Source organism: Martes martes (assembly GCF_963455335.1).
Source record: "Martes martes genome assembly, chromosome: 8".
Lineage (NCBI taxonomy): Eukaryota > Metazoa > Chordata > Mammalia > Carnivora > Mustelidae > Martes > Martes martes.
The window spans coordinates 5673119-5700686 of NC_137895.1; the positions used below are offsets into that span (position 1 = coordinate 5673119).

The window sequence follows — 27568 nt, forward strand, 5'->3', positions numbered from 1 at the left end:
TGTTCTCTCTTCCCGTTATCTAGAAAAGTTGTTTGAGATATGACTTAGTGGCAAATTGATTTCATAAGTCAACCACGATCGTGGCTGGATGGAACTTGACAGGAGGCCAGAAGGCTCTTTTCTGGAATCATTCCCTTTTCCAGCTGTTGGAAGAAGAGTACGATAGACAGCATGTGAGCTAACAACCTCCCAGGTTCAGCGAATCCTTCCGGAGCACACCCTGCCTGCAGCTGGCTCTTATGGCCGGTATAACCCTCTCCTCGGGGGCTCCTCCCTCCCTCGCTCCCCTTGGTTTGGTCAGGTGTGGGTCAGGTCAGCAAGCTTCTCACTTGGAGCTTTCCCCACCACCTCAATGTGAGTTTCCTGCAGCAGAGACACGCCCATCCATCTTTGTCTCAAACTGGTTGGTACAGTGCCTTCCTGAAATGGATGGTGTGGTCCCTGATTATGCCTGCCTTCTGGACGATTCTTACAGGGCAGTTCTCTTCCACTGCTGCGGCTATCACCGCTTTACAGATGGGGGACCTACACCCAGAGAAACGAAGCAACTTGCTTAAAGGCACCAGCCCCAGGAGGCCTGAGCAGGGCTGTGGCTCAGCCGTCCTGAATCGGAGCCTGGGGCAGCTGGTCAAGAGACAAGGGCTCTGTGGAGTGCCCACGGTGTCGCTGGGCTCCTGCCCAGGCTCCTGGGGTGCATGACCACATCTCAGACCTGGCTTCCACCTCCCTGGCAGGTGGCTTGACCAGAATGCCTCCGTGATGACGCAAGATAGAAACGGTATTGGCCAGGAGCCAGAGCTCAAACCCGGGTCTGTCAGACTCAGACAGAAATGTCTGGAATCACAGCCCCCAGGGGCAGCAGCAGCAAGAATGGCTGCCCACGTGTGCCAGGGGTGTGGCCAAGCACGCACGTGTCGTTTTGTTGAAATCCCAGGCCCATCTTTTGAGATGGTTTTGTTTTTATCCCTGGGAGGAAAATGAGGCAGAGGGGGGTGTTATGTCTTGCTCAAGGTCACAAGAAAAAGGCAGAGCTCAACTCCATTTCGCTCTGGCTAACCCCAAAGCCCTCGGTTGATGGGAGACTGTCCTCGCCCTCCAGGCCCAGCGCCCTCAGCCTCACCAGTGTGACCCCTGTCCCCTGCGCTCCCTCTAGTTTGGTGAACCTGGATTAATGGGGCCACTGCCTCCAGCTGTGGTCCAGCCAGAGCCAGGCAGGTGGACCCCTTCTTCTTGTGCTGGTGTGAGGCACCCAGAGATGGCAGGTCTGGCCAGACCAGGGAGGATGGGACATGGTATGGGGATCCCAGCACTGTGCCTCCAGGGCTCTCCCTGGCTCTTAAGCTGCGTGCGCTGGGAGAAACCCCAGTCAGAGCCACAGACAGCGTCAGAGACCTCAGGCTACAAGAGGGAGAGGAGCCCTGGAGCTGGGCGGAAGGCACACGCTCCAGATGAGTTCTGCACAGGCCCATGCTCGCCACTCTCTGGCCACTCCCACCCCAGACCTCCTCCCTCTAACCGCCCCCCACCCAAGCTGCCTCCATCTGACCACACCCCACCCAGGCCACCTCTCTCTGACCTGTGCTCAGACCTCCCCCCTCTGACCTCTACCCACCCAGGCCGCCTCCCTCTGACCACCCCCAACCAAGGCCACCTCCCTCTGACCTCCACCCAGACCTCCTCCCTCTGATCCCCACCCACTAAGAGCAGCCTCTTGGGTGACTCCATGCAATGACAGGACTTAGAACCACAGGTGTCCATTGTAAAACTCGGACTTGCTTTTTACTAAATGAGATCTATGGGCACGTTTGAAACCGAAGAGCACTCCATGTTACTCACAGGCTCTTTGATGATTATATACTTCCCATATTGGGACGTGGTTTCTTTTATATATTTTGCCAACATTATAAAGTCACAAAAGGGACAAGGAATTTTCTTCTTGGCCGGGGTGGTCCGTGTGTCCCTGCAGTATCAAGAGGGGCAGTTGTTTTGGTAAAACCAGACTCCATGAATGCCCTTGAGTAGATGAGAGAAAATTCCTTCAAAACAGAAATTCTCCAGCCGGGTCAGACCTATGGGGTATAAGATTCCACTTCTTTTAATTTGTTTGTTTTAAGTACCCAGGACAGCCCAGGGTGTATACAGGTGTTAGATGAGAGGGTGCAGGCCCCACGGCTCCCGTTCCAGACAACGGTGTGGACGAAGGTGGGTGCACGACACCTGATCCCTTCCCTGTGGTTCTCCATGTCCCCGCTATCATTCCGATCCCGATGGTGCCTTTTATGGAAAGCCTAGTTAGTAGCGGAAAGTGACATTTACATCGGAAGATAGTGGTGTCTTTTCTGATTAGGAGAAACATTCCTTCTAGTTATAGAAAAAGCACCATTTTCCCCCATTCAGATATAATGATCACGTGAGAAGTGCCAGGGACACAAAAGCGCCAGACCAAGAGCCATCTGTTCTTCCCTGGCGTCTTCAGTCACTCGGAGCGAGGCTGGCGGTGGCTGAGCGGCTTTGTTCAAAAGCAGGATGAGAACCAGAACAGGGGCGCCTGACAGATTCCGCCCCTGCGTGCCCTGATGGGAGAGCCAGGAGGCTCTGCCCTTGCGAAGCCAGGGAGGTGGGGAGTGCTCTGGGCGGCATAGTGTGAAGTGGGGGCGGCCCTGTCCGCAGGGTCAGCAGTGCACCCTGGTCACCAAGGTGATGGCCATGGTGGCTCAGGGAGCAGCGGGAGCGGCGATCTCTGTTTATTCTTTGTAGTGTTTTTGTCGTTTCTAAGTTTTCTGCAGTGAAAACACGGTAATAACTTTTGCAGGAGGCCAAAGACGATTTCTAACTGGCAGCAAAACCCCCTTCGTGAGAAGATTCAGTTACCCACACTCTTGTGTGTCTGGACAGGAAATTGTGTCACCTCTATTCTCATTGGCAAGTGCCCATGTGTGTGTGTGACCCCTGGCCTCCCACCTCCTGGCCCGGGAGAGGATGGGGGCACCTCGGGCTGCAGCTCAGGGCCTGTGGGAAGAGCTGACTTTGCAGGCCAGCAGCCTTGAACATGGCCTTGAATATGGCCTCGGGCTCTGGGTTTTCAGCTGACTTACACCGGCACTTCCTTGGCCTCCCTCCTCCCACCGCGGGGAGGCCAGTTGTGTCCACGGCATGGTGCCCCCCTCTAAGAGCACACAACCTGCTTAGAATCTGCTCTCAGGTGAGCTTGGCCCTGGTCTCTCTCTCCTCCTGGAGAGTCCTCCTGGGTAGAGACCTTATTAAGGATTACTTCGTACCTCTGCCTCCCCAGTATTTAGACGAGCACCTGGCACATACCAGACATCTCACGAGTGTTCGTGAAAGACTCAGGACAGTACTCACGGGTGTGCACTGAGCATTCATTCTCTGTGAGGGCAGTGTGCATGTCACATGCACCCAGCACAGGTGCTCCCCGATCCTCGGGGCTCTGGGAGTCAGATAATAGCAGGGGTCCGACTCAGCCCAGGCTGTCCCACTGAGCAGGATTCCCCACCAGGCTGTCCTCAGCATCACTCATCAGACTGTCCCAAGCTTCGGACCTCAGGACCCCTGACCCTCCCAGCTTGGGAGCTCCAGCATCCTCCTGACTTTGCTGCCCTTCCCTCTCCACCGAGAGAACAAGCATTAATACTTGCGTGTGCATGCGTGCGTGCATATGCACAATCATTTGGACCATTTTTTGGATCCTTTTCCACTTAGTACATCACAAAAATTTTATTATATTATTAAATTATTCCTTGAAAGATTCTAAATAACTACATTGTAATGCATCCTATAGAACTATCAAATCTTGGGGCACATGGGTGGCTCAGTCTGTTAAATGCCTGACTCTTGATTTCGGCTCAGATCATGATCTTAGGGTCGTGAGACCAAGTCCTACATTGGGCTCCACGCTCAGCACGGAATCTGCTTGCGATTCTCCCTCCCTCTCCCTCTGCCCTTCCCCCCACTGGCGCTTGCACACTGTCTCTCAATTACATAAATAAAATCTTGAAAAAAGAAATATCATATCTTATTTAACTGTTTCCCTACTACCAGGCATCCAAACTGTTGCCAATTTTGTAAAATCTTGTTAATTTTGTAAATCGTTCTGTAATGATTGTAGTTCCATGAGCTCACCTTGTTTATTTCCCAAGTCACTGGAAGGACTGTCTCCCTTTGCCAAGGTGGAAACCTAGGAGGACCGTGGTTTGAAGTGGATGGGTCAGGAGAGAAGAAAAAATTTTCCTTTCTGAAACCTGGATGTTCTTTCTTGCTTACAAGATCACTCTGAGCCAAAGCTGTCTTGGAGTCAGCCACGCCGTTCCATACTGCTTTAGTGGTATCATGGCTCGGCCACAGTTAGAGGCCCATTTCTCATCCACTAACAATCTAAGCAGGTGGACACTGATTTCCTTGCATGTTTCCACTGATTTTCTTGCATGTTTCTGGACCAAGCTACACTCCTCTGATTGTATCAAGTTCATAGCATGTTAATATCTGGCAGGTCAAAAACTTCATTGTTAGCCTTTCCCAAGAACTTCATGGCAATTCTCCTATATTTATTGTCCCTATCAACTTTAGTGTCTATATGTGTGATGATTCTCCCAAATATCCACTGAGATTTTTATTAAGATTCTATTAACTTTATTTATAATTTGAGATCTTTTGAAATGGCGTCTTCCTATCTGGGATCACAGTACACGTCCCTTTGTATTCCAGCCTGCTCCGACAGCCCCTCCGTAGCACGTATGCAGCACGTATGCAGAACGTATGCAGCACGTATGCAGAACGTATGCAGAACGTATGCAGAACGTATGCAGAACGTATGCAGAACGTGTGCAGAACGTATGCAGAACGTAGAACGTCTCTGTGTAGGTCTTGTGCTCTCATATGACATTTATCCCAGAGTATTCAAGAGCTTGTTACCAACGTAAATGTGGGTCGGTTTCACGATACAATTTCTAACAAGTTATCATTATTGCCCCAAAAAATGCTATTGCTGTTTTGTATTTTTGGCTTTATTCCAGCCACTTTCCTCACTGTCTGGAGAGTTTCTAGTTGTACAATCACATCCACAAATAACGGTGAATCTCGTTTGTCGACATTCATTCCGTTTATTTCATCGTCTTGTCTTATTTTGAAAGCTAGAGCCTCTAAAAACATGAATAGTAGAACTGACAGTCGAGCGTGCCTGTCTTGTTTCGGACTTCAGTGCTTTAATATGCTACTCATTTACTATCTTTGAAGACAGTATCTGGCTAATACTCTCAATTATTTGAGAGAGTATTACACACAGGATCTTCATTTTATCTCTATGTGGTGTAGTTATGGCTACACCATTTCTAACAGGATTAGCTGCTGGACTTTGTTAAATGCGTTTTGCCATCTGTCAGTATGTGACCTAATATAAGGAATTGAAAGGTCTGCTAATCCTTGGAGGATTCTTATACTTGGGATAAACCCTAGTTGACTTTTGATTTAAAAATAATGGTGCTAAGTATTCCTAATAGTCTTTTTAAAAATGTTTTAATGTCTTCATGTTAGTGCTCGTAAACTAGGTGAGTTTATATTTTTTGCTTCAAGTTTTTATCATATTTTGGTGTTAGGGAAATAGATATAATGAGTCAATACACCGTATATTCCTTTCTGTGTTCTAGAATTATTTGACTAATGTAAACATTATTTATTGCTTAAAAGTAAGATACAGCTTGCCCTTAAAATCAGCTAGGTCTGGCACCTTTTTAATAATAGATGATAGATCTTTTAATAGCTTTTTCAGTTTCTTTTATGGTTACCTGTCTATTCAGGCCTTTCTAACACTCAAGTTAAATTTAGTAATGTCTCTTTTGCTTAAAAATGATCCAGTTTCAAAAAAAATGATCCAGTGTCCTCTGGAGTAGAAACCATATTAACCCAGGTTGCATAATCTACTTAGTGAGAATTCTTCTACATCTATTGGTAGAATGAGAGGATTTCCAATTTGTTTTTTGTGTTAAAACTTCCAAAGAGCACTTACATAAACCATCTCATGTCAGTCCTTCCTTATTCCCTCTGGGTCGATGAGGAAACCAAGGGGAAAGGGGGCTAGGGGCTTGCGTGGGGCCACACAATGTGTTAGAGGCAGAGTCTAGCCTCACACCCAGGACTCCCGCCATCCCGTGCTAGACTTGTCCACCTGTGTTCTTCCCAGCTGGGGGCCCATCCTTCTCAGGGCACAAAGGAGCGCCAAGTGTCAGGTCAGACTTTGAGCACAACTCTCCTTCTGGAGGAGGCTCCTTTGCACTCTGAATACCAACACCCCGTGGAGTGTTTAGGGAAACAGCCCTGTGCTTAGCTATGGGAGGTGAGCTGTAACTGTCTGGAAATGTATCACATCCACCAGTAAGGTCAGTCTCGTTTTCTAGAATGGGAAAAGAAAAGCATTCACTTGCTTGAATGGCTCCAAGTGGATGTCTTTAAAACCTTCTGTTTACCTTTCAGTGGTTGAAGATGACACAGGCTGGGGTCCGAGTGTGGGGTCATGTTCTTGAGGGTATTTTCAGAATCATTCTGTGTTTGATGCAACTTCATAAAGTAGCATTATGCTCTGTCCTGAAGGAGAGTAACACAGAATACATATATTGCTGTGGAATTACTGAAAATGAGACATGACCAAGTTTTCTTTTCATGTAAATTCAATTAGCCAGCATGTAGTACATCATTAGTTTCAGATGTAGTGTTCAATAATTTATCAGTTGTGTGTAACGCCCGGTGCTCATCACATCATGTGCCCTCCTTACTGCCCATCCCTCAGGTACCCCATCTCCTCACCCCCCACCCCGCCCCGCAGCAAACCCTCAGTTTGTTTCCCAGAGTTAAGAATCTCTCATGCTTTGTCTCCCTCTCTGATCTCTTCCCATTCGGTTTCCCCTCCCTTCCCCTGTGATCCTCTGTGCTGTTTCTTATGTTCCACGTGAGTGAAACCATGTGAGAATTGTCTTTCTCTGAGACTTATTTCATTCAGCATAATCCCCTCCACTTCTGTCCATGCCAATGTAAATGGTAAATATTCAATCCTTCCTGACAGCTGAGTAATATTCACTTGTGTATATGGACCACATCTTTATCCATTCATCTGTCGATGGACATCTCGGCTCCTTCTACAGTTTACCTGTTGTGGACATTGCTGCTATGAACACTGGGACACATGTGCCCCTTCAGATCACTGCATTTGTATCTTTGGGGTAAATACCCAGTAGTGGGATTGTTGGGTCATAGGGTAGCTCTATTTTCAATTTTTTGAGGAACCTCCATACTGTTTCCCAGAGTGGCTGCACCAGCTTGCGTTCCCACCGACAGTGTAGGGGAGTTCCCCTTTCTCCGCATCCTCGCCAACACCTGTCGTTTCCTGACTTGTTAATTTTAGCCATTGTGACTGGTGTGAGGTGTTATCTCACTGTGGTTTTGATTTGTACTTCCCTGATGACAAGTGATGTTGAACATTTTTTTCACGAGACACAACCCAGTTTTAATACTAGTTGGGGGGATGAAAATCTTGTGAAGGTCTTAGCACAGTGCTATGCATCACGAGAGCTGTTACAGCTAACAGTCACGACAGGTTTTGATGGAGGAAATTCGACAGATTTCAGAATTCACCCTCGTCGGGAGACAGCTGTCATGCATTGTCACCCACACATTCTCACAGAGCTGTGTCCCCTCCCATCCCACAGCCTCACCCCTTCCTTAAACTTCAGGAGCTGAACTGCTGAGGCAGCAACCTCATGTTTGGTTTGGGGGTCATTTTTGGGCTTGCAGCAGGCAGGTGGATGTCAGCGCTGTTTCCCTGTCCACTCCCCCGACCCTGTCCCCTCACAGAAGGCTCAGGACACCACAGCCCTTTAAGCCCCAGTTGCCCAAGTCTGTCTTCATCGCAAGCTCAGTCTGTCCTCCTGACTGGCCCCAGGCTGAACACAGAGACCCCTGTGATCTTAGCATCTGCTGGTGGTCACTAAGTAACTTCCTCAACTGCTATTCCTGCTGTCCCGCCTGTCCACCATAGTGGTCATCAGCACACGTAGAACGTGGTCTGCGGTCCTCCCCAGGCTCCTCTCTGCCCACCTTGCCTGGCCCGCTCACCAGCACACAGCCTACACATCCAGTAAGAAGCTCCTTCTCTCCCCACCCCTTTTCCCCACAGGCTGTTCCTCCTCCCTCCAGAAAGCGGCCCTGAGCCCAGGCCATGGCTCGCCCCACCTCCAGGCTCCCAGGCACCATGGACAGCGCCATGAGGCCCTGACATTCGGCCTCCAGACTGCCCGGGAGAGGTTTGGAAAGCCTAGGGCTCAGCAAACCCGCTCCACTGCCCTGCTCAGCCTCCAAGCCCACAGATTCTGCTGAAAGCCCTGTGGGCCTCGAAGTTTTAGGCTTAAGGAAATCCTTAGCCAGCAGTGGTGCTGCAGCATCATGTCGTAGTAAGGGCCCTCAGAAACTGCCTTTCCTATTCTAACCACTGGGAGTGTAAATCCATTGCACTGATGTCCAGAAATAAGAGCGGTCTGGATCCACGTTTACTCACCCTTAACTCAGAGCGGACACTCGCTGTGTGTTTGTGAAGTGAACCAAAGGACAGAGCAAATGAGTGAATGCAGGAGAACAAACGCCTGACCTCCCCAGGGCATGTCCTCCCCCTGCACAGTGGCCCTGACTTGTGGCTCCCTCTCCGAGGCCAGGGAGCCCGGGCTTCCCTTTCAGACAAGTCTGAACCTCTGGTTGGATCCTCTGAGACCCGCCTCTGGGTGACACTTTTCCTCATGGAGCCGGGGCTCCCCTGGGACCTGCCATGAGCCGTGGCCCCGGAGCCACAAGATGACTTACTATTTATTATAAGGATCAATCTTCCTTTTTTTTTCCCCCAGACTGCTGCTGAGTGGGCTGAGAAAATGCCCAAAGTCCTGCCGTCTGTGTCTCCCAAGGGAACGGCAAACCAGGAGCTGCTGGCTCGGCTGCACAAGGCGGTGGGCTCCCACTACCACGCCATTGCTCAGGAGTTCGAGAACTTCGACACCATGAAAACGAACACCGCCTCCAGGGATGAATTCAGGGCCATTTGCTCCCGCCACGTCCAGATTCTGACAGATGAGCAAGTAAGAAATGCATTTGGTTCATTGTCCTACGCGGTGTTATATGAGCATTGGGCCAAAGTTTAGGGCTGTTCTCTATCTTGAAAGTGCTGGAAGGTTTTGGGGGGTGGTGTTGTTACTGTTTTGTTTTCAATCTTACTAAAGACTCACAGGAGCCTTCTGTTTGTGTAACAAGCATGAATTGCACCTTTTCAATCAGGGCGCATATAAAATCAAATTTTTAAAATCAAATTAAACTGGGCTCCACGCTCCCTCTTCCTTCCCTGGATAATCGCTGGGCTTTTGTGACCCAAAGAGGCACCCAGTCTCTCCCCACACCTGAACGGGGCGGCATAGAGCCTGGGAGTTGCTCTGGGCCTCCCACCAACCCCCTTTCCCTCTCCCCGCCCTCCCCCTGGTTCCATTGCCAGTGTTTCCAGAAGCTCTGGGGGTACCACTGTGGCCATGCTGGTGACAGGTCCACCCCACAGGCTGGACACAGGCCACCCTCTCTGAGGGCCTCCTGCCCATCACAAAAGAGATTCTCAGCAGTCTCCTCCTCAAAAACTGAATGGTGCGCTTTTTAGCTCTGACAACCTGTTGCACTGGCTTCTCTGCCCTCCGTGATGACCCTCCAAGGCCAAGAGCACCTCCCAGCAGGACGGCCTCCTGAGGGCCTGCCTCGCTTGCTGACTTCAGTCCGCAACATCCCTACATGTCAGCACCCGGGGCTTGTTCCTCACTGGGGCCCAAACGCCAAAAAAGAGCCCAGCACGGAGCAGGTGCTCAGCAAGTCCAAGTGAATGGATGGTGTCGTGGGTTCAGTGTCCACGTTCTCCCGCGGCACGGTCCCGTGGCCAAACAGCCAGGATGACATAGAGCACCAGGGATCCAAGCACGGAAGCAGAATTCCCTCCCCAGCAGACAAGGCACTGCTCCGAGCACTCTCCACTGGTCGAACAAGCTGCCACCCTCATCCCAGAGAATGGCTCAGGTGGAAACTGAAATCCGAAATGCTTCCGGAAGTGCCCCACCTCCGTCCTTCCTCTGACTCTGCTTCGGCTCAGCCCGGGTTCCTGGGTGGAAAGGTCACTCTCGGCTCCCAGGTTGGGTCACTCCACGATGAGGCCTCACTTTCTCGGGGTTCCAGGATTAAGGGCTAAGAGTATTCATACAGCCAACCCCTCCCCACTCAGGCCTCTGAACTCGCCACACCACAGAAGGAATTCATTCATAATGAGTAATATGAACATCAGATTTCACTTTCCTAAAATCCCACTTTTTTAAAGCATTATGATCATTTTTATTAACAAATGGAAGTTCTTTCCCCCCCAACAGTTCAGTCCCAGAGATGATCAAAGCTGAGCGAGATCACTATTTGCAAATACTTCTCTCCATTACCATAAACGAATAGAAACTTTTAAAATTAATCCAGTTGCATTTATTATTCTATGGGGCCAACTAACAAAGGTTTTGCTAATAAAGATTTTCATTTCATCTAAATGAGCAAAATTTTACTCTGATTATCGATGTAAATTAATGACATGCTGGCATATCCAGCATGTATAACAGAATTGGATTTGAATTGTCCACTAAGAAAGTTTCCACCATCCCCAGCACATCCAGCCCCCCACCTCTCCAGCAAAATCAAGCACTTATTTTTAAATGCTGTCTCTAAAAATACGCAGACACATCTCAAATATAGACTGCATCATCGAGGCATCAAAGTCTGGCGTAAGTACCATGGTTTAAGTTGGGGAATGATTAGCAAAAATTGTGCTCTATTTGGGAAGGACGCTTCTAGATACAGGCTGGCAAACAGGAAGGCAAAGCCACAGAGATGCACATTTTCTCCTTGCGTGAGTCATGTACCAGGACCTTCTTGGGTGGATGGTACCGTGTCTGTACGGGGAGACACAGAAGTAATTTGGCACCCCTAAATTGTCTGGACCTCGCTTGCCACTATTCAGAAGGGCTCCCTGAACACGCTGGGACCCTTCCAGCCATGTTAACCAGCATCCTAGTAGAGATATCCTGTCTTGGTTTATCTGCCGTATAAAAACTAGCTCATCCAAAAAAAAAAAAAAACCATCACGAAGCTGAGATGTCAGCTTTCTTGACTTACAGAGCTCTGTAAGCAGGGGAAGTGCCACATCTTTTGAAACCTTTTCGTGTCATTAACCTTTCAGAAAAGGAGAGCGACTTTCGGAGCCGGTGGAGTTGGAGACTGATGGGTCTTTGTGACTCAGCAGAAAATGTCTAATAAAAGGCCACAGGAGCTGGGTCCACTTGGATATGGCTTAAGAAGATAGGGACCCCCAGAGAGAGCCTCTCCTGGTCAGGCAGTTTAGATCTGTCCTGACGAGTGCATGGGGACTTGGCTCTGTTTGCGGCTGTTAGGGAAAGGAACCATTCAACATTCTGAACATTTCAGACATGGCATTTCTTTAACAGACACCTCTAGGAGGTGAGAAACACGCAGGCAAATAACAAACAGCCCTTCAGACAGGCAGACCTGGGTTTCAATGCTGCTTCTGCACTTGTCCAGCTGGATGACCTTGGACAAGTTACTCAACCTCTCTGGGCTTCACTGTCCTTGAACTTCGTTTGAGTTTGTTGTTGCTGCCGTTACCCTGAGGGTGCGCGGTGCGCAGGCATCAGACTCCTCCAGCAGGAGCCGGCCTCCACTGTGTGGGCCCCATAGCCGGCACCTCTTCCACGTTCCCACCCCTGATACCCCTTCTGTGGCAGTCAGACGTGACCTTGTCTCTGTGGTGGGCCTTGGGCAGGAGAATTTCCCAATCCTCCCCCAACCCCGGCATCCTTGACCTCTGACCTTTGCTCCGTACAGGTGCAGACTCTGGGGTTGCCGCCCCTCCTCCAGGCCTTTTGCTGACCTCCTTCCCCCAGGCGCCATGGATCCGTGGCTGGGCCCTGAGGGAGGGAGTTCCTACCCCTCCTAGAGGCAGAAGGGTTTGCTTCTTCCTTCCCTCCCCCGGGGGCCTTGGTCTTGAGTGGGTTTTGCTACGCCTGCCCCAGCGGCTTTAGGCTTTCACTTCCCCTGAGCCGAGGCTCTGGAGAAGCGAATCTGTCTGTGCCGACGTCATGCGCATTGTCTCCGGAGCCTCGACAGGGGCGGGTGGAGGAGAGCCTGTGAGCATGAGCGTGACCTGTGTCTGGGCCTCCCGGCCAGTCCAGCCCCTGGTGCCAGCCTACACTTGCCCTGGACGGATCTGTTAACATTGTAGCCGATTTCCTCCCGAGCTCTGCCAGGCGGGAGGGCTGGGGTGTCTGGTTCTACTGGAGACTTGGGGCTCCGTGACATTCGGTCCCCTGGGCTCCCTGGAGCCTCCGCTCTCTGATGGGCCTTACACATTCTGATTTGGTAAATATTTGACTTTCCCTTGCTGTGGGGATGGGAGGGGCGCTCTCCGGCGGTTTCCCCATCACAGCAGTGGACCCCGAAGTCACATGTTTTTCAGTGTTCAGAAGGCAGTTGCTACTGCGCGTTGGAAGGGGACATTTCAGGGAGCGCACGATCTGCCGCCGTGACGCGGAAACTGACTCACTTTCAGCTCGTTCACAAACCGCCAGAATTTTGCCTGGGTTTCGCGCCCGACTCCCAGGCCTGTAATTTCAGAACACACTCTCGTGGTGCCCATTTCCGGTCCTCTTGATGCCTTTCCAGTCCCTGCATCCCCCAGCAGCCTTGTCCTATGCCACATCCTTGGCCTCCATCGGTGTTCTTGGGTGTGCCGACCTATCAAGATTGAGGGGCCACCTGTGGCCTTCCACTTCCCACCCGTCCAATTCCACGTCCTCCTGGCAGTGTTCATTCTGCCCTTCATGGTGCAGAGAGGAGTTCCATGATCCTGCCTTACTTTCACTTGTACCACAAGATTTAATTAGGAGTTGGTCCCTCCCGGCTCCTCCTGCCAGACCAAGAGACACCATTATTGTCCTTGTGGTTCCATAAATACCCTCGCTTCCATGCTTCAGGTGTTCACCGCATCCTCAAGCATTCACACCCTCCTTTGCATTTACCCTTGATAACATGACCTTCCTCCTCCTTCCTCCCCCCGTGTTGCTAAGGCAGGCATGCAGGAGAGCCCTCCACAACCCACTTCCTCTCATTCAGCCACATCTCACTCTGTTTCCTGAAAGCCCTGCATGAGGACTGGGATCATAATATGGCTTTGTGCCCTCTGTCCCCCCTCATTTTTAAAGGGTCTTACCATTGTCTGGTCAGTCTTCTGTGAGTTTTGTAGGACTTTCAGCAGTTGAGCAAACATTTCCAGAGTACCTGCTGTGTGCTAGTCCTTTTGTGAGATGTTCAACATTCGAAGATGAGTCTCGGACGACCTTCAAAGAGCTTCAGGACCAGGAAGGGCGATGTCACTTGCACGGGTGACTTCAGCACAAGGGGAGAATGTAGAGAAGAGTGCCAGTCATCTGTCCTGGGAGGTTGGGAGAACCTTCCTTAGGGGAGACAGTTGGGGGTGGTCACTGCCCGTGGTGATGGTGAAGTCTCTCCAAGACCACGTGGCGAACCACTTTCTCAAGGTCTCTCGCTTCCACATGGTGCCTCTTAGAGCCATCCCTGTGACTTCCTGCAAATCTACTGTTCTTTTGAAATAAAAAGTTTAAAACACTAGTCAAGAATATTGTCCCAGACTAAACCTGTTTCCCTTCTTAGGGCCTGGAACATTCCCCGTCTCTTCCCCACCCCTCAGTGCTTCATTTCCAGAATTTCAGACAGAGCCAGCAGGGCCTCTCATCACTGCCTTTGGGACACCCAGAGGCCAGAAGCGCTGGCCAAGGCCCTCAGGAAGGAGGGGACACCGCTCCCCTTGGCGTGTGCTGAAATCTGGGGCCCTACCAGTTCTGAAAGGCCCTAAAAACCAACTCAGAATTAAGTTATCCCTCTTCTTAGTTCCCCGAAAGCCCTCAGTCATCAAAAGTGGTTCAGGTAGGATGCTGGGGTCACTTTGCTCTCTATCTGTGCTCGTATGGTCCAGACACGGCCTGGAACCAACCCAAAGCCACACGCTTCACTCTGGTTTCCCTTTTCCAGCCGGTGGGGAGGCAGCGCTGGCCCTCTGTGGGCTGCGTACTACGGCTGTGAGCACAGCAGCGGAGCGTGGCAGAACTCAGGTACCTGCAAGGAAGAGAAATGAGTCCGGCTGGCCTTCCCCGGGACCAAGGTGGACCGGGCTTCGATTTGCATTTCCCCCCAAAGTGTCCTTATATACCGCAGCTCAGGCTCTGTGACTCATCACAACATTTAATGGCTTCAACTACTCACTAAGGGCACAGTTCAATTAAAAAATGTCCTGCGGAAGCCATGAGTAATCCTCTTGAACGAATGAATCCTCTTGAATGAATAATCCTGTTCGTCTTTCAGAGGCTTCCATCAAGCACAGACCAAGTGGGGTTTTCCCCCCTTTTCAATTTTTTTTTAATAGATGTGGGTCTCGGACCTCTGCTGTGAGCGCTGGCCTTCCCTAGCTCCCGTCCACGTCTCGGGGGCGCCGCGGGAGTCTCCGTTGGGCTCTTACGCTCACCCTGGGGACTGACTTCTGCTTCTTTGCCAGTTTGACAGACTGTGGAGCGAGATGCCGGTCAATGCCAAGGGCAGGCTGAAGTACCCGGACTTCCTGAGCATGTTCAGCTCCGAGAGAATGGCAACACCGCTGACCGCTGGCAGTTCCGTCAAGGCCCAGAGGGGCATCAGTGTCCCCAAAGTCTCGGACAGAAGCAGGTCTGCAGTGTCATCGCCCACTCACGACCTGAAGGCCGGGCTGAAACCTCTGAGCCACCCGTGTGTGAGTCCTTCTTGATGTCGTGCCGCCGTCACCAGGGCCCCGAAGCCACCAACCCCCCTGGACCTAAGGGGCCTACAGTCTCTAAGGGACAGGTGACTGAGAAGGTCGCCCGGGCAGAGCCTGGGGTAGTGACACAGGAGAGGAGCCCACAGGTGTGTCCTTAGCAGTCACCCGCCTGGAGCAGGAAGGGCGGAGGTGTGAGCAAAGATTGGGGAGAGGGTGGGTGGAAGGGAGGTGTGGGGTGTGGAAGGAGGAATAAGGCAGCTTTAGGGTGAGAAATGGGTACAGGAGCAGGGGCAGGAGACTCTAGATGTCAGCAAGCTGGGGTTTCATCAGGCAGGAAAGCAAATGCCCTGTGGTAGGGAGGCAGTGTGTGCAAGGCCCCAAATGTGTGCCCTGCTGTGAAGCGTTGCTCCCATTTTACAGCTGAAGATACTGAGGCTCAAATAGGTATCCTTACATTAGATGCGGAGAGACCCAATTTCAAACCAAGGCTTGTCCAACGTTGCGGCTCTGTCCCCAGGCTGAGCTGCCCAGCCTGGGGCACAGGAAAGAGGCGGGATTCACGGAGGCTCTTGCCTCATCTGCAGGAAGGATGATGTTGTCTCTGGGGAGGGGGGCTTGAGAGTATCCCAGCCATGTACTTAGGGCCGCCATCGCTGGGCTTCGTGCATGGTGAGTGCTCAGAGGCAGAAGTTATCCTTCCTTCACTCAGTCGATGCACGTTTACTGCACACCTACTATGTGCTGCGTCTTTTCTAGGGCTGAGAATGAACAAAGGTGCCTGCCCTTGTGGAGTTCACATTCTTGGAATAATAGCCAAGAAACGGTGAATAATAAGTATTTAACAAGATGAAGACAGTGAAGATGAAGCAGAATGAAGGGAGGGGTCAGGAGGACCCCAAAGATGTCCACGTCCTAATCTCTGGGACCTGTAATATGTCACCTTACATGGCAATGGCGAATCAGGGCTACAGATGGAGTTAAAGGTGCCCACCAGCTGACTTAAAACAGGATTATTCTGAAGTGTCCGGGAAGGCCCAAGGCACCCACAAGGGTCTGTATACGGGGGAGGCAGAGGCAGAAGGGAAGTGTCAGAGAGACGCCATTGGAAAAAGGCCCATCTGATGCCACTGACTTGGAAGGTTCAGGAAGGGACCACAAGCTCAGGAGTGTGGGCACTTCTAGATGCTGGAAAAAGTAAGAAACGGATTCTCCCTTAGAACCTTGGAAAGCACTCAATCCTACTGACACCCTGATTTTAGCTCAGTGGGACCCACTTCAGGCTTCTGACCTCCAGAACCAGAAGAGAATAACCATTTGCTGTTTTAAGCCACGAAATCTGTAGCTCTGTTACGGCAGCCGCAGGAAACATGCTGGGGAGGGGGGGCGGGGGGCAGGCACAGCAAGGAGCTGGGCTTTCACTCCTGGGATTAGAGCCCTGCAGGTGTTTAAGCAGAACAGCGATGTGGACAACAAGCCTCTGGATAAAGGTGCCTGTCTGTGTGCTGAGTAGGGGCTGTGCGTGGAGCGGGTGCTGGAGGCATGGGCAGAAGAAGCAAGGAGTCGGGGAGAGGCTGCAGTGGTCCAGGGGAGAGGCCTGGTGGCTCCGAGCGAGGTGGGCAGTGGGGAGCCGGTGGCCAGAGGTCAGATGCTGGATGTGTGTTTGAGGTAAAGCCAACGGGGTGTCCCAACAGATTAGGTGTCGATTTGAGACAGAGAGAGTCCAGGCTGGCTTCTAAGGTTTTTGCCTGAGCATCTAGAAGAAAGGTGTTACGTCCACCCAGATGGGGAAGGCGCAGGTGGTACAGAATTCGGGAGGAAGAGAGGAATTCAGCTGAGTTGGTTACTGTAGCAGATAACCTTAGGATGGAGGATGCATGGGCTACCCCCAATTCATTCCCCGTATTTAAATGGATAATACAATAGACCGAAAACAGCCTCATACTTGGTCCACATGATTTCACAATATTGGACATTCTGGAAGGGATTAGACATCCATGAAAATGACAAGTGACTCCCTTTCTTTGATAAGACTCTTCCTCTGGTGAAAAATACGTTATTGTCACCACACACACACACACACACACACACACACACACACACGGAGTCATGTACCAGTAATATCTTTAAATAACATCTCCCTATACATGAATCTTGGCTACATGTTTATTTCCAAAACTATGTTGGTCATTGCATTTAGGCGCAAATACAGCCGACTGATGGAAGTAGAAAATCAAATGGCAGAATACCATCTCTGTTTTGCTCCTCCTTTATTTCTGAGCTAATACTGCCTGTGAAATCTTGAACCCCAAACCTGAGCCCTGCCTGTAAGTTTGTGTCATGATTTCGAATCTCACATTACAAGACAATTTCCGTTCCTTTCGCTCTAGACCCCCACCAGTGCTGGCTCGGCTCCGGGCCCTCTGCCCTTGCAGAATTGCGAGCCCATAGAGAGCAAACTCCGGAAGAAAATCCAGGGCTGCTGGCGAGAGTTCCTGAAGGAATGCAAAGAGAAGGACATGAACAAGCAGGGCGAGGTCACCACGGCTGAATTCCTGGGTGCGTTCTCATAAGAGTGTCACCTGTTGGCACAAGCCCATCCCCCTCCCCTCCCCCCCCCCCGTGGCAGGGTGGGGACCTCCATAAACGCTGCCTAGGGGGACAAGAATTCCTAAGGCACCTCAACCCACCACAGGGCACGTTCGCGCCCACATGACCGAGTCCGCACGCCGTGACGTTCTCAGTGTTAGAAATCACGGACTTGCTTGTGGTCTCTGGGCGGCATGAAAGGTTCACAGGCTTGGAGAGCGGGTGGAGGTGGGACAGGCAGAGGAGGGCCACGGCTGGGGACAGGCCAGCCCACCCAGGGCATCCGCTTCACCCCATTGATCGGGTCCTGACCACGTGTCGCTTTGATGAGTTGTTCAAATGACATCAGCCAGGTTTATAGTCACCTCATGGTTGCATGTGATTTGTGCAGCATTTTACGTTACAGAAAGGTAAATCTGATGTTGTCGCTCCCCTGCTTGAAGTCCCCTGTGGTCAGCTCCCCCTCCTCCTGACCAATCTTTAGGTCCCTTTTTAAGGAAAATGTTTTTCTCAAGAACCTCCAATATTCATATAAATCATATAAATGATCATATAAATCATATAAATCAATATTCATGATAATCACGGCTTAAAAGTATGCAAATGAAACAAGGTGTGAACCCTGTAAGTGAACAGCTCCTATGAAAAATAACCATTTCTAAATGAAATATAGAAGATGAAATCAATAATAAACAAGCATTGTTCCACTGATTTTACATGACATGTTTTGCTAAAACCAAATCAGCAATGTTGGTTTTAATGCATGTTTGAGTTCCATTTGGTTTTTAGTTAATTCTTTTGATTTTGAGGCTGATGAACCTTAGCTTGTCTCGTCGCTGTGTTTAGTGTTTACCCGGGAACCCGCTGAAGCCGCCCATCCATTATCCTGCTCGGCTTGTCTGGCTTCAGTAGCACGTCCAAAATTCCATGCTGTAAAATATACACTTATCAATTTTCAGGAGTCCTTCTGTATGTTCTGAGCCCTGCTCATGACTTTCTGCAAGTCGGAACAGCAGAGCCGGGCCGCCCCTGGAGGCTCCCCAGCCCAGCCCCGTCCCGCCCCACATGTCCTGGTCGGCATCGCGATCTGCTGTCTCTCCACAGCAGTGGCGGCTCCAAACCCGACAGCCCGCCAACACCAGGCCAGCGAGGGCCCAGCAGGATGCAGGGGACCCCTCCCTCCTCACCGCGCGGAGTTTGCCGCGCACCTGCCTGTCTGCTTCCGTGTCTGCCCAGCCCCACCCACCGCCAGCCCGTGAGCCAGGACCCAGCCCTGAGCCCCTCGGCAGATGAATGAATGCAGGCGTGAACAAATGAATGAGTGAACAAATCGCCAGCAGCTGAACCGGTATTTCTGTCTTTAGCCCTTGTGGAGAAGTTCAGTCTGGACATAAGCAAAGAGGAATGCCAGCAGCTCGTGGTGAAATACGATTTGAAGAACAACGGGAGGTTTGCGTACTGCCACTTCATCCAGAGCTGTGTCCTCCTGCTGAAAGCGAAGGAAACCTCCCTGATGCAGAGAATGAAAATTCAGAATGCGCATAAGATGGTAGGCAGAATCACCCTCCGGCAATGCTTGGGGCCGGGCCAGAAAGGCTTTCTCACCTCTCTCAAGTCATTGTAAATTCGGATCGTCTGGCTTCAGAGCCATGGTGGGCACAGTGGGCACGGAGCCTCTGGGAGGGGCCGCTGGCCAGTGAGGACCCACCTGTCAGATGTCCCCGGTCTCACTGCCACCTCCCCTCGGACCCCAAAAATAGGCTCAGATTTTGTCTATACACATATACATGCAAATCACATGTGCGTGATAATCATGGTATCTGTATACCACATCTGTGCAATATATGTGGACAGGTGTGATGGGTGTGTACTGTATTCATGTGATCTGTGCATGTGGATGTGTACACGTGACTCTCATGATGCATGCACGTGTTCCCATGATAGTGCATGTGTACCGCGCTTGTGTTATGTGTGCGTATACGTATGATGTGAGTGTGTAGACACTTGTCGAGCGCGTCTCTGTTGTCCCGTCTTCTCCATTACATAAAGGCCTGTATAGCCCCAGCACTTTCCAGGCGGACACATGACCCCCAGGGTCTGCTCAGTGGACGCAAAGCCAACGAGCTGGTGGTTTCCTCAGGGAGGCAAGAGGTACAGGTAAAGGCTTTGAGAGCATCACAAACAGCTCAAAATTTCCTTCCTTGGAAATGACTCAGAGATTTTCTTTCTCTTCTCCTGGAGCCCCGTAAGCGCCTGGAGACCCAAGACTGGGGACAGTAGCCTGGCTCTCTGGCTCCTCCCCCAGCACCAGGAGACACCCGTTTTGCAAACAGAAGTGAAACTTTTTTTTTCTTTCACTACAATAGAGTCTGTGTTTTAAGGACTCAGGTGATTGGATTGGGTCCCCCAGGATAACCCAGGACAGTGTACATCTCTCTTTTTTTTTTTTTTTAAGATTTTATTTATTTATTTGTCAGAGAAAGAGAGAGAGAGAGCACAAGCAGGGGGTGTAGCAGGCAGAAGGAAAAGCAGGCTCCCTGCTGAGCAAAGAGCCTGAAGTGGGATTTGACCCCAGGACCCTGGGATCATGACCTGAGCTGAAGGCAGAGGCTTTAACCCACTGAGCCACCCAGGTGCCCCAAAGTGAAACATTTTTAATGGAAACATCCATGTATGTTCAAGCTTCTGGGGCAAGCCAGACCCTTTCCTCTGGGTTGGGGGAAGAGGGGGTTGGAGATTCATCATCTTTCTTGCATAAACTGTACCCACAAGGCATTGTCTACAATTTCCTTTTTGTTTTTTTGAAGAGGAATGAGAACCGAAAAATGCCTAAATAGCGGGTGGAGGGCACCGTCCTGGGTTTTTACCTTTTCTCTCCATTATTTATCAGTTTTGTGATCCTCACTCACACCCAGTCCAACCGGTGTGCTCATGGACTCGCCGTTCTCCTGTCTCTCCGAAACATGAAGCAAACAAACAACAGCTTTTCCCGCTGCTACTCCATCATCTGTGATACTGAACTGAAGGGCAGGTGCAGCTAGCGTGGCCAGCTCGGGGGACAGACAGCTGGCTCCAGCCACCCCAGGACGCAGCTGCAGGGACCAGCGTGCAGGGCGGACCCGGAGGGGACCGCCCCAGCCGCTCCCCGTGGGTCCCCGTCACGCCCGGCAGCAGCAGGGTCATGCTGGGTCAACCCAGCAAACAGTAGATCCCATGCAGAACGTTTCTATGCAGCTAAATTTGCATGTGATTTTGTGCAAAATCGGGTGTCGTCTTTGTGCAGTTCCTACTTTAGACGAGAGCAAGCATCAGAGCCTTAGGCCAAGCGACGGCAGAAAAAGATTAGGACAGTTGTTTCTCTAGCTCTGTTTTCCTGTGAGCGGAGAGACGACTGTCTGCCTTATGTCTTCAGGGGACCCAGGAGCACAGGTGCGAGCTATGGAAACTGCACAGCCTGCAAGGCCCCTGCCAGCTCTGGCCTTCCTCCACCTCTCTGGGCCTCAGTTTCCCCTCCTGAAAATGAGGGAGGAAGCCGCTGGGTTCGAAGGCCTATGAAGGGTGACCCCTTCTGAGCCCTCCCCTGTGCAGAGACTGCTCATCCGCACTGAGGGGCCGAAAAGCTGACTCCTAGTCTCCTGGAATTGTGTGCAGCAAAGCGACAGGTGCTCCAAGACGGCCCCACTGGGAGCCAAGCGTCGGGGCAGATACCAGTGCACTGCCCGTGAGCTGTGTCACCGCTCCCCCCACCCCGCCCCAGCTCTGGACGTTACACCAGGAGGGACTACAGCTGCCACTCCGACCCTACCCTGGGTGCGAGTGATAGGTGGGAGACAATTCTCAGGGGCTTTCCTAGGAAAGCGTGGGGCCGGCACCTCCAGAAGGCCTGCCCCGCCTGGTCCCGGTCCTGGTCCGTGTTCCAGTCCCGCCATTTCTTTTTCTAGCTCTTTGGGGATCTTCTCTGCAACCTTCGGCCGCAGAGACAGCTCTCTGGGGAAGCCAGGTGGGACTCGGCTTTCCGGCCACACCCGAGCTACCCTAAGCTAGGATAGAAGAGCCTTTCGTGAGCCAGGCATGGGTGTGGGAAGAGCCAGGAAAGCACAGAATCCTTTCTTTCTCAAGTGCAGATTGGGTAAATCAGGAGCTAACTAAAGCTAGAGGGTATCTGGTGAGTTTCCATCATAGGTGCTAAATGATGGGAAAATTGAAAGCAATTTAACTTTGCACTAATTTGTTTTATGTAATGCCATGTTAAAATTAAACTTTCCCAAAATGTGTTACACATTATTGCCTACAGTTCACCTCTGTGGTATTCAGACATGTGTTAAGGCGAAATCATGCTAAAATATCTTGTTTTCAATCGAATAGCACCTAAATGAAATAATCACAGTGTAGTGTACTATCTAATTACAAGATATAATTACAACCTTGTGATTTTTTTTAAAAAACTCTGTTCATTATCATAACCTACTTAGAAGACCCAAACTGAAATCTCTTTACCTCAAAGTATTTCGCAATCGGCCAGCTATCTCTCCCTGGCCCCCTCTCTCCTCCCTAACCTGCCCAGATCTGTCCTGGTCCTGCCCCTTCACTTCCCTGAGCCTCCCGTCTCCCACTCTGTGAAATGGGGATCAACGCCGCCACCTTCCTCCCAGGCGGGGGGGAAGCGGGTGGGGAGTAAGTGACACGTAATGAACAGCAGGGTTGGTGACCTGCCAATACGGCGATGAGCTCTGCTTGGAGACCCCGTTCTGGAGGGGAGTGGGCCAGGGTAGCCCAGGGTAGGGATGAGCAGGGGCAAACCAGGTCCTCAAGGGGAACTCATGGCCGCAGGGCTGAACCTGTCTGCCCCACGCTACCCACCCAGAAGCTCCATTCTCACCCTTCTTGGTTTTTGTGTTGGTTTTTTCCCCAGAAAGAAGCTGGTGCTGAGACTTCTTCCTTTTATTCAGCTTTACTGCGTATTCAGCCCAAAATTGTGCACTGCTGGAGACCGATGCGGCGCACCTTCAAAGCCCACGATGAGGGCGGGACGGGGCTTCTAAGCGTGGCTGATTTCAGGAAGGTGAGCTCAGCTCTTGGGTGTCTGTTATGTCTGCACGGGGAGAACCAGCCAGATGCCAGTGGCCAGAAAACCTCAAAAGAGGGGCCCTCACCTCCCTGGCGAAGTCCCAGGTGTGAGCAGCTTTCCTGGGCCTCGTTTCCTTGGGGCCCTGAGGTTGTCACGTGCTCCTCACCTGAAGACTCCAGGTTCTCATCCCTGAAATTTTCTAGAACCCTGGGGGGCATGACCTGAGCCCTCCGGACACCACTACAGGGGCCACTGGTGCTTGGAGCCCAGGCCGGACCCCACACAAGGCTGGGCCCGTGGTCTCCATGGGGGAACCAGGGCCTGCTCTACCTTGCAAGCAGGGTCCCAGCTATGGGACCTCGGCCAGCAGAGGCCAGTGCTGCCTCCTGGGAGACGGTCGCCCCCTCTCCTCCCCCAGCCGCCCTCCCCGTGGCGCCGGCCACCTCCCCACACAGCAGCTGGCCCAGCCGCCCTCCCCTGCAGTGTGAACTCCGGTGCCTCCGACGTGCCCACGGAAGTATGCAACGCTCCGAGGACGCAGGGTCCGCGGGGGGCGACCACAGGCACCTCCCCCCAGACCAAAGAAATGGGCCGCACTTGAGGCTGAGTCAAGAACTCCCACTTTCCGAATCACGTAGAACTCGTTGACTTAGCAGATTCTGGGCCCCGATCCCTACCTACCCCCTTTCTCCATACCCGCCCAGCCACGGAGGTTGAGAAAGTAATTGCGGTCCAAACGTTAGATTCAAAACCACATGTTGCAGTCAGGCAGAACGCTCAGAGCGTCAAAGGGTGATGACCTCAAAATGCACTTCCAAAATGTTTTCCTCAGGTTCATCTCTGCTTCTACCAAAACAAATTTTAAAAGTAAAACCCTCTCCCTTCAAGTCGGGAACATGAGCAGAAGTTGGTGGGTGGGCCGAAGGGGCTGCAGGAAGGAGGAGGGGACGTCCCAGCAGCCCCCCTGGGGACACCTGCCCTCAGCCCGTCCCCCCACCCCACGCCCCCAGTGGCTTTCCAGCTCAAACTGTTTGTCTTTACTTGGGGCTCAAGTCAGCTCTCGGCCTGGCCTTCTCCTTCTGTCTCCAGGCCAAGAGGGGAAGGAAACGGCGTCCTGTCTGCATCCCAGGAACTTGGGGGTGGGTGGCAGAGGGAAGGGAGTACTCGAAAGGTAGATGTGGCTTCAACAGAGCCAGATTCGGAGATGAGCTGGGAGTCAGGGATACACAGGCTCAGCTTCCTTGGCGGGGCCTGTCGTCCCGCTGCCCGGAGGAATCCCGGTCTCTTCCAGCCCCGCGTTCTAGCCTCCCGTTAGAAACAAATTATAACTCATATATTTCCAAGATAGGAAATCTGTAACTTAATCTTTACTTTTACTTATGAGGGACACCATCTATTAGGGTCTGTCTTGGCTGCATGTCACAGGGGGGGACCCAGCAGCTCAAAGGCGGTGGAAGTCTGTTTCTCTGTCACATAAAAGAGGCCCCGGGCTAGCAAGAGCTAGCGCGGTGCTGGACAGTCACTGGGGACCCCATTGTTCTCGCTCTACCATCCTTAGCACCTGCCTTCCTTCCACAGGGTTGCCTCGTGGTCGGTGGTGGCTGCTGGGGCCCTAGCATCACGTCCGTAGTCCAAAGGGGCAGGCAACTTTTCTTTAGAGGAGGCTTCCCAGAGGTCCCCCATCACGTTCTCACTTAGGTTTAACCGACTAGAACACACCTAGCTCCGAGAGAGGCTGAGAAGTGTGGCCTTTTAGCTGCACACACAGCAGCACGGTGAAGACCAGGGGGTCTGAACACCAGGGGTGTGCGGTGCAGGGAGAGGGCTGCTGGGGCCGCTTTGGGGGTGGGATGTTGGGACTGGGCGGCGGAGAGGCGGCGCGCGGCCGGCCCCTTGCTGGCAGCCCACCTCCTTGAGCGCGCAGAGGCCAGCGGGGGCTCTGTCCCGGGGGGGCTCTGTCCGGCAGGTCCTGAGACAGTACAGCATCAACCTCTCGGAGGAGGAGTTCTTCCACATCCTGGAGTATTACGACAAGACGCTGTCTTCCAAAATCTCCTACAACGACTTCCTCCGGGCCTTCCTCCAGTAGGTGACTGCTGTGGCGCATCCGGCGGGGACCAGCCGGGACCACGGGACCTGTCCCTAAGACTAACGAAATCCCAGAATCAGGGTGGGGTTGGGGGGGGGGGGTCGTGAACGTTCGGCGTGTCTCCAGAAACACAGCCAGGCCTGTGTCCTTCCCGGCGGTGAAGGCTCAGAGCTGCCCCGCGGCTCCGACACGGGCGGGGTGTCTGCAGGTGGCTTCGGGGCCCCCAGAGCCGTGAGACCCTGCACTTGGTTGGAGCAAATAAAGCTGTTAGTCTTTGTGGGAATGATTCTTAAGGGTTCATAAGAACCCCCAACGATAAAATGCTTAAAAACTTGGGATTCCTGGAGGTTTTTATTCATAAGAGCCTGGGGGACCCAGAAGGCCTTCCTGCGTCCTGGGTGAGGTCGGTGCCTCTGCTGGGCTTGTCCTCATGGCCGCCTCTCTGCCCTGGAGACACGGGCACCAGCTCACATCTAAGTCCGGCCTCGTTCCAGCCCGGCTGGTGGCTGACTGGAGGCACCCGTCGGTGACCATTGGGGGAGGGACCCTTCCTCAGACATGACAGGGTCTGACAAGCTAAGAGAACTTTTAAATCCCTGCAGTCCTCACCACCTTTCGTGAAGCAAATGGGAGGACAGAGTTTGCTGCCTTCTGGAAGGTTCTGGAAGGGAATAGGGAGAGGCAGCTGGGCTAACTACCCCTGAGTTGCGTGGCCACGGACTGTCAGGGAGGGGTGAGTGCAAGGAGCCCCCACTGTCACCCCAGTCCAGGTGACTCCGGCAGAGAAGCCCCTGGGCCAAGACCCCCCCCCCACCCCTGCGCAGGGTCCGCATAGGCCACGGGCTGAAGTGGCCCAAGTTCAGGGAGGCTCCGGGCTCCAAAGTGCATGATGAGGTGTGGGAAGAGGAGCTGCGGCCGCCACAGGCCCTCTCTGTCCGTGAAGATGTTTCACTGTCCCCTCTGTCTCCTTGTGTCCTGGGTTCCAGCTCAGTTCACACCGGACCCCAGGCTGGGGGCGGGGGGCGGCTCACGGGGAGGCTGCGCCAGCTCCGAGCCAGGAGGAGGCCCCCCTGCCGGGCTCTGGCCTCGTGGGTCGGCCCAGGCCCGGGGTGCCCAGCTCGGGGAGCCCCTGCTGCCCAGGTTGGAATCTGGGGTGCGGCGTCTTCTCTCCGCTTCATCGCCTGTGATTTTTCTCTGAACCTGACCTACGCCGGGTCGTCTGCTCTCCGTGCAGCTGTGATACCTGCGGGTCCGAGCAGCCCGCCCAGCCGGCGCCTGCATAGACGCGCGGGCTTCGTTTTCCCCTGAGGGAGGCCCGCGGGGGCCCGGGCAGTGGCCGCGGCTTCTCCTCCCCTTACCTGCGGTCCTCACTGATTTCTCCGGAAGCAGGGGCAGGAGCAAACTGTCCTGTGGGCGCTCTGTCCCACCGGCCGCACCAGGTTCCCAGCCCCACTGTGGAGACGGCGACACTGAGGCCAGTGCTGAGAGAGGGGGGAGGCCCCGCGGGAAGTGCAGGCAGCGGTGGGGGGCTTCCTGCCCCTCGGTCAGACGTCCCCAGCCTGGCAACGGGGCATCAAGGATGAGGCTGAGGGGTTCTGGCTGGGGCAGGGCTGGGGTGGGGGGAGTCCCAAGACTCCAGAGGACCCAGGGAGGAAGATGCCCGCTGCAGGGGAGTGGGTGCTCGGGCAGCCTGAGTTCAGGGAGAAGGAGACCCCAAGTGGGTGCCGTGCGGCAGGGATGCCCTTGGCCTCAGCAGCTCTTCTTAGGAGTGAGGGGCGAGTAGATGCCCTTCCCATGTGCCCGTGCCCCTGCCCCAGCGTTGGAGGCCCTGCCTGTGTGCCCAACCCTGTCCGCCCACCCCCGCCGTGTGCCCACCCTCGGCCTTCCCGGAGCAGACCCTCGCATGGCCTCACACTCTGCCCCTGCTCTCCCTCCCGCCCACCCGGCAGTGCCCCTCAACTGTCCTCTCAGCCGCATCCTCCAGGCGACCTTCCTGACACCCAAGGCTGAGTCAGACATTTAGCCTTGTGCTGTCCAGTGGTCTTTGGGTCTGTCATCGAGGGGTTTGGACAGCCTCCCGGTCAAGAAGGGCCTTCCAGAGGCAAACAGCTCATCCTGACCCAACACGGGACCCGTGTGTGCTCACAGCTGGCCAAGGCGAGGCAGGCGCACAGGTGGCATTTTCAGGGTAGCTGTGGCGTTAGTGAGACTGGGTTCGAGTTCCAGCTCTACCATGAAACCCGGCCAAAGTCACTTCCCCAGTCTGAGCCTCAATTTCCACATCTGTAGATGGGGCTCAGTCTCACCTCAGAGGACATTGGGAGAGCCGAGTGTGGAAAGAGCTAGCGCGGAGCATGGCCCCAGGAAGTGCCCACATCTCTTCTCCTTCTCGAGCCAGTGCGAATTGTCCCTGGGCTGGGCTCGGCAATGGGGTTTCTCGGGAGTTAGCACAACTTCCAAGCTGAGGGTTGCCGGTGAGTGGGCTATTAGCCATCCCCTCCCTTAAGCCCAGAAGAAGTAGGCCAGCCACTTTGCTGACGCCCGGACCTTTCAAGCCCAAGTCAACAGGGCCAGACTGAGGGTTGGGATGTCCAGCCTTCCCCTGGCCTGCCCCTGGGGGGTTTCAACTTACCTCTCTGGACTGAGCCCCTATTTCTGTATCCGCAAAAGGAAGTTAGATAAACCCTCTCTGCCCTCTTCCTGGGACCATCCGTCCATGGCTCCAGCCAGCCAGCCAGCCCATTCTGTGCCTGGCCCAGAGTTCAAACACACACTTGCCCCCTAGAGCTCTAAAGACGGTAGGTCGCAAACAATCGAAAACGAGGAGAGTCAAGGCTCTGGTGGGAGAAGCCCTCAGTCTATGGGCACCCAAAGTGCCCCAGCCCTAAGCTCA

At 53.0% G+C, this 27568-nt stretch overlaps 1 protein-coding gene across 1 annotated transcript in view; it reads left to right on the plus strand.

Moving 5' to 3' along the window:
• Positions 1 to 24675, plus strand: part of EFCAB6 (EF-hand calcium binding domain 6) — a gene marked incomplete at its 3' end in the record, with an annotated part of 203919 nt that extends 179244 nt beyond the window's left edge. Inside the window, exons 25-30 of the mRNA XM_080812428.1 lie at positions 8898 to 9125; positions 14696 to 14926; positions 17320 to 17488; positions 18883 to 19067; positions 22431 to 22580; positions 24553 to 24675. Of these exons, the coding sequence (XP_080668554.1) occupies positions 8898 to 9125; positions 14696 to 14926; positions 17320 to 17488; positions 18883 to 19067; positions 22431 to 22580; positions 24553 to 24675 (1086 nt within the window). The remainder of the gene's footprint in view (positions 1 to 8897; positions 9126 to 14695; positions 14927 to 17319; positions 17489 to 18882; positions 19068 to 22430; positions 22581 to 24552) is intronic.
• Positions 24676 to 27568: the final 2893 nt, after the last annotated feature.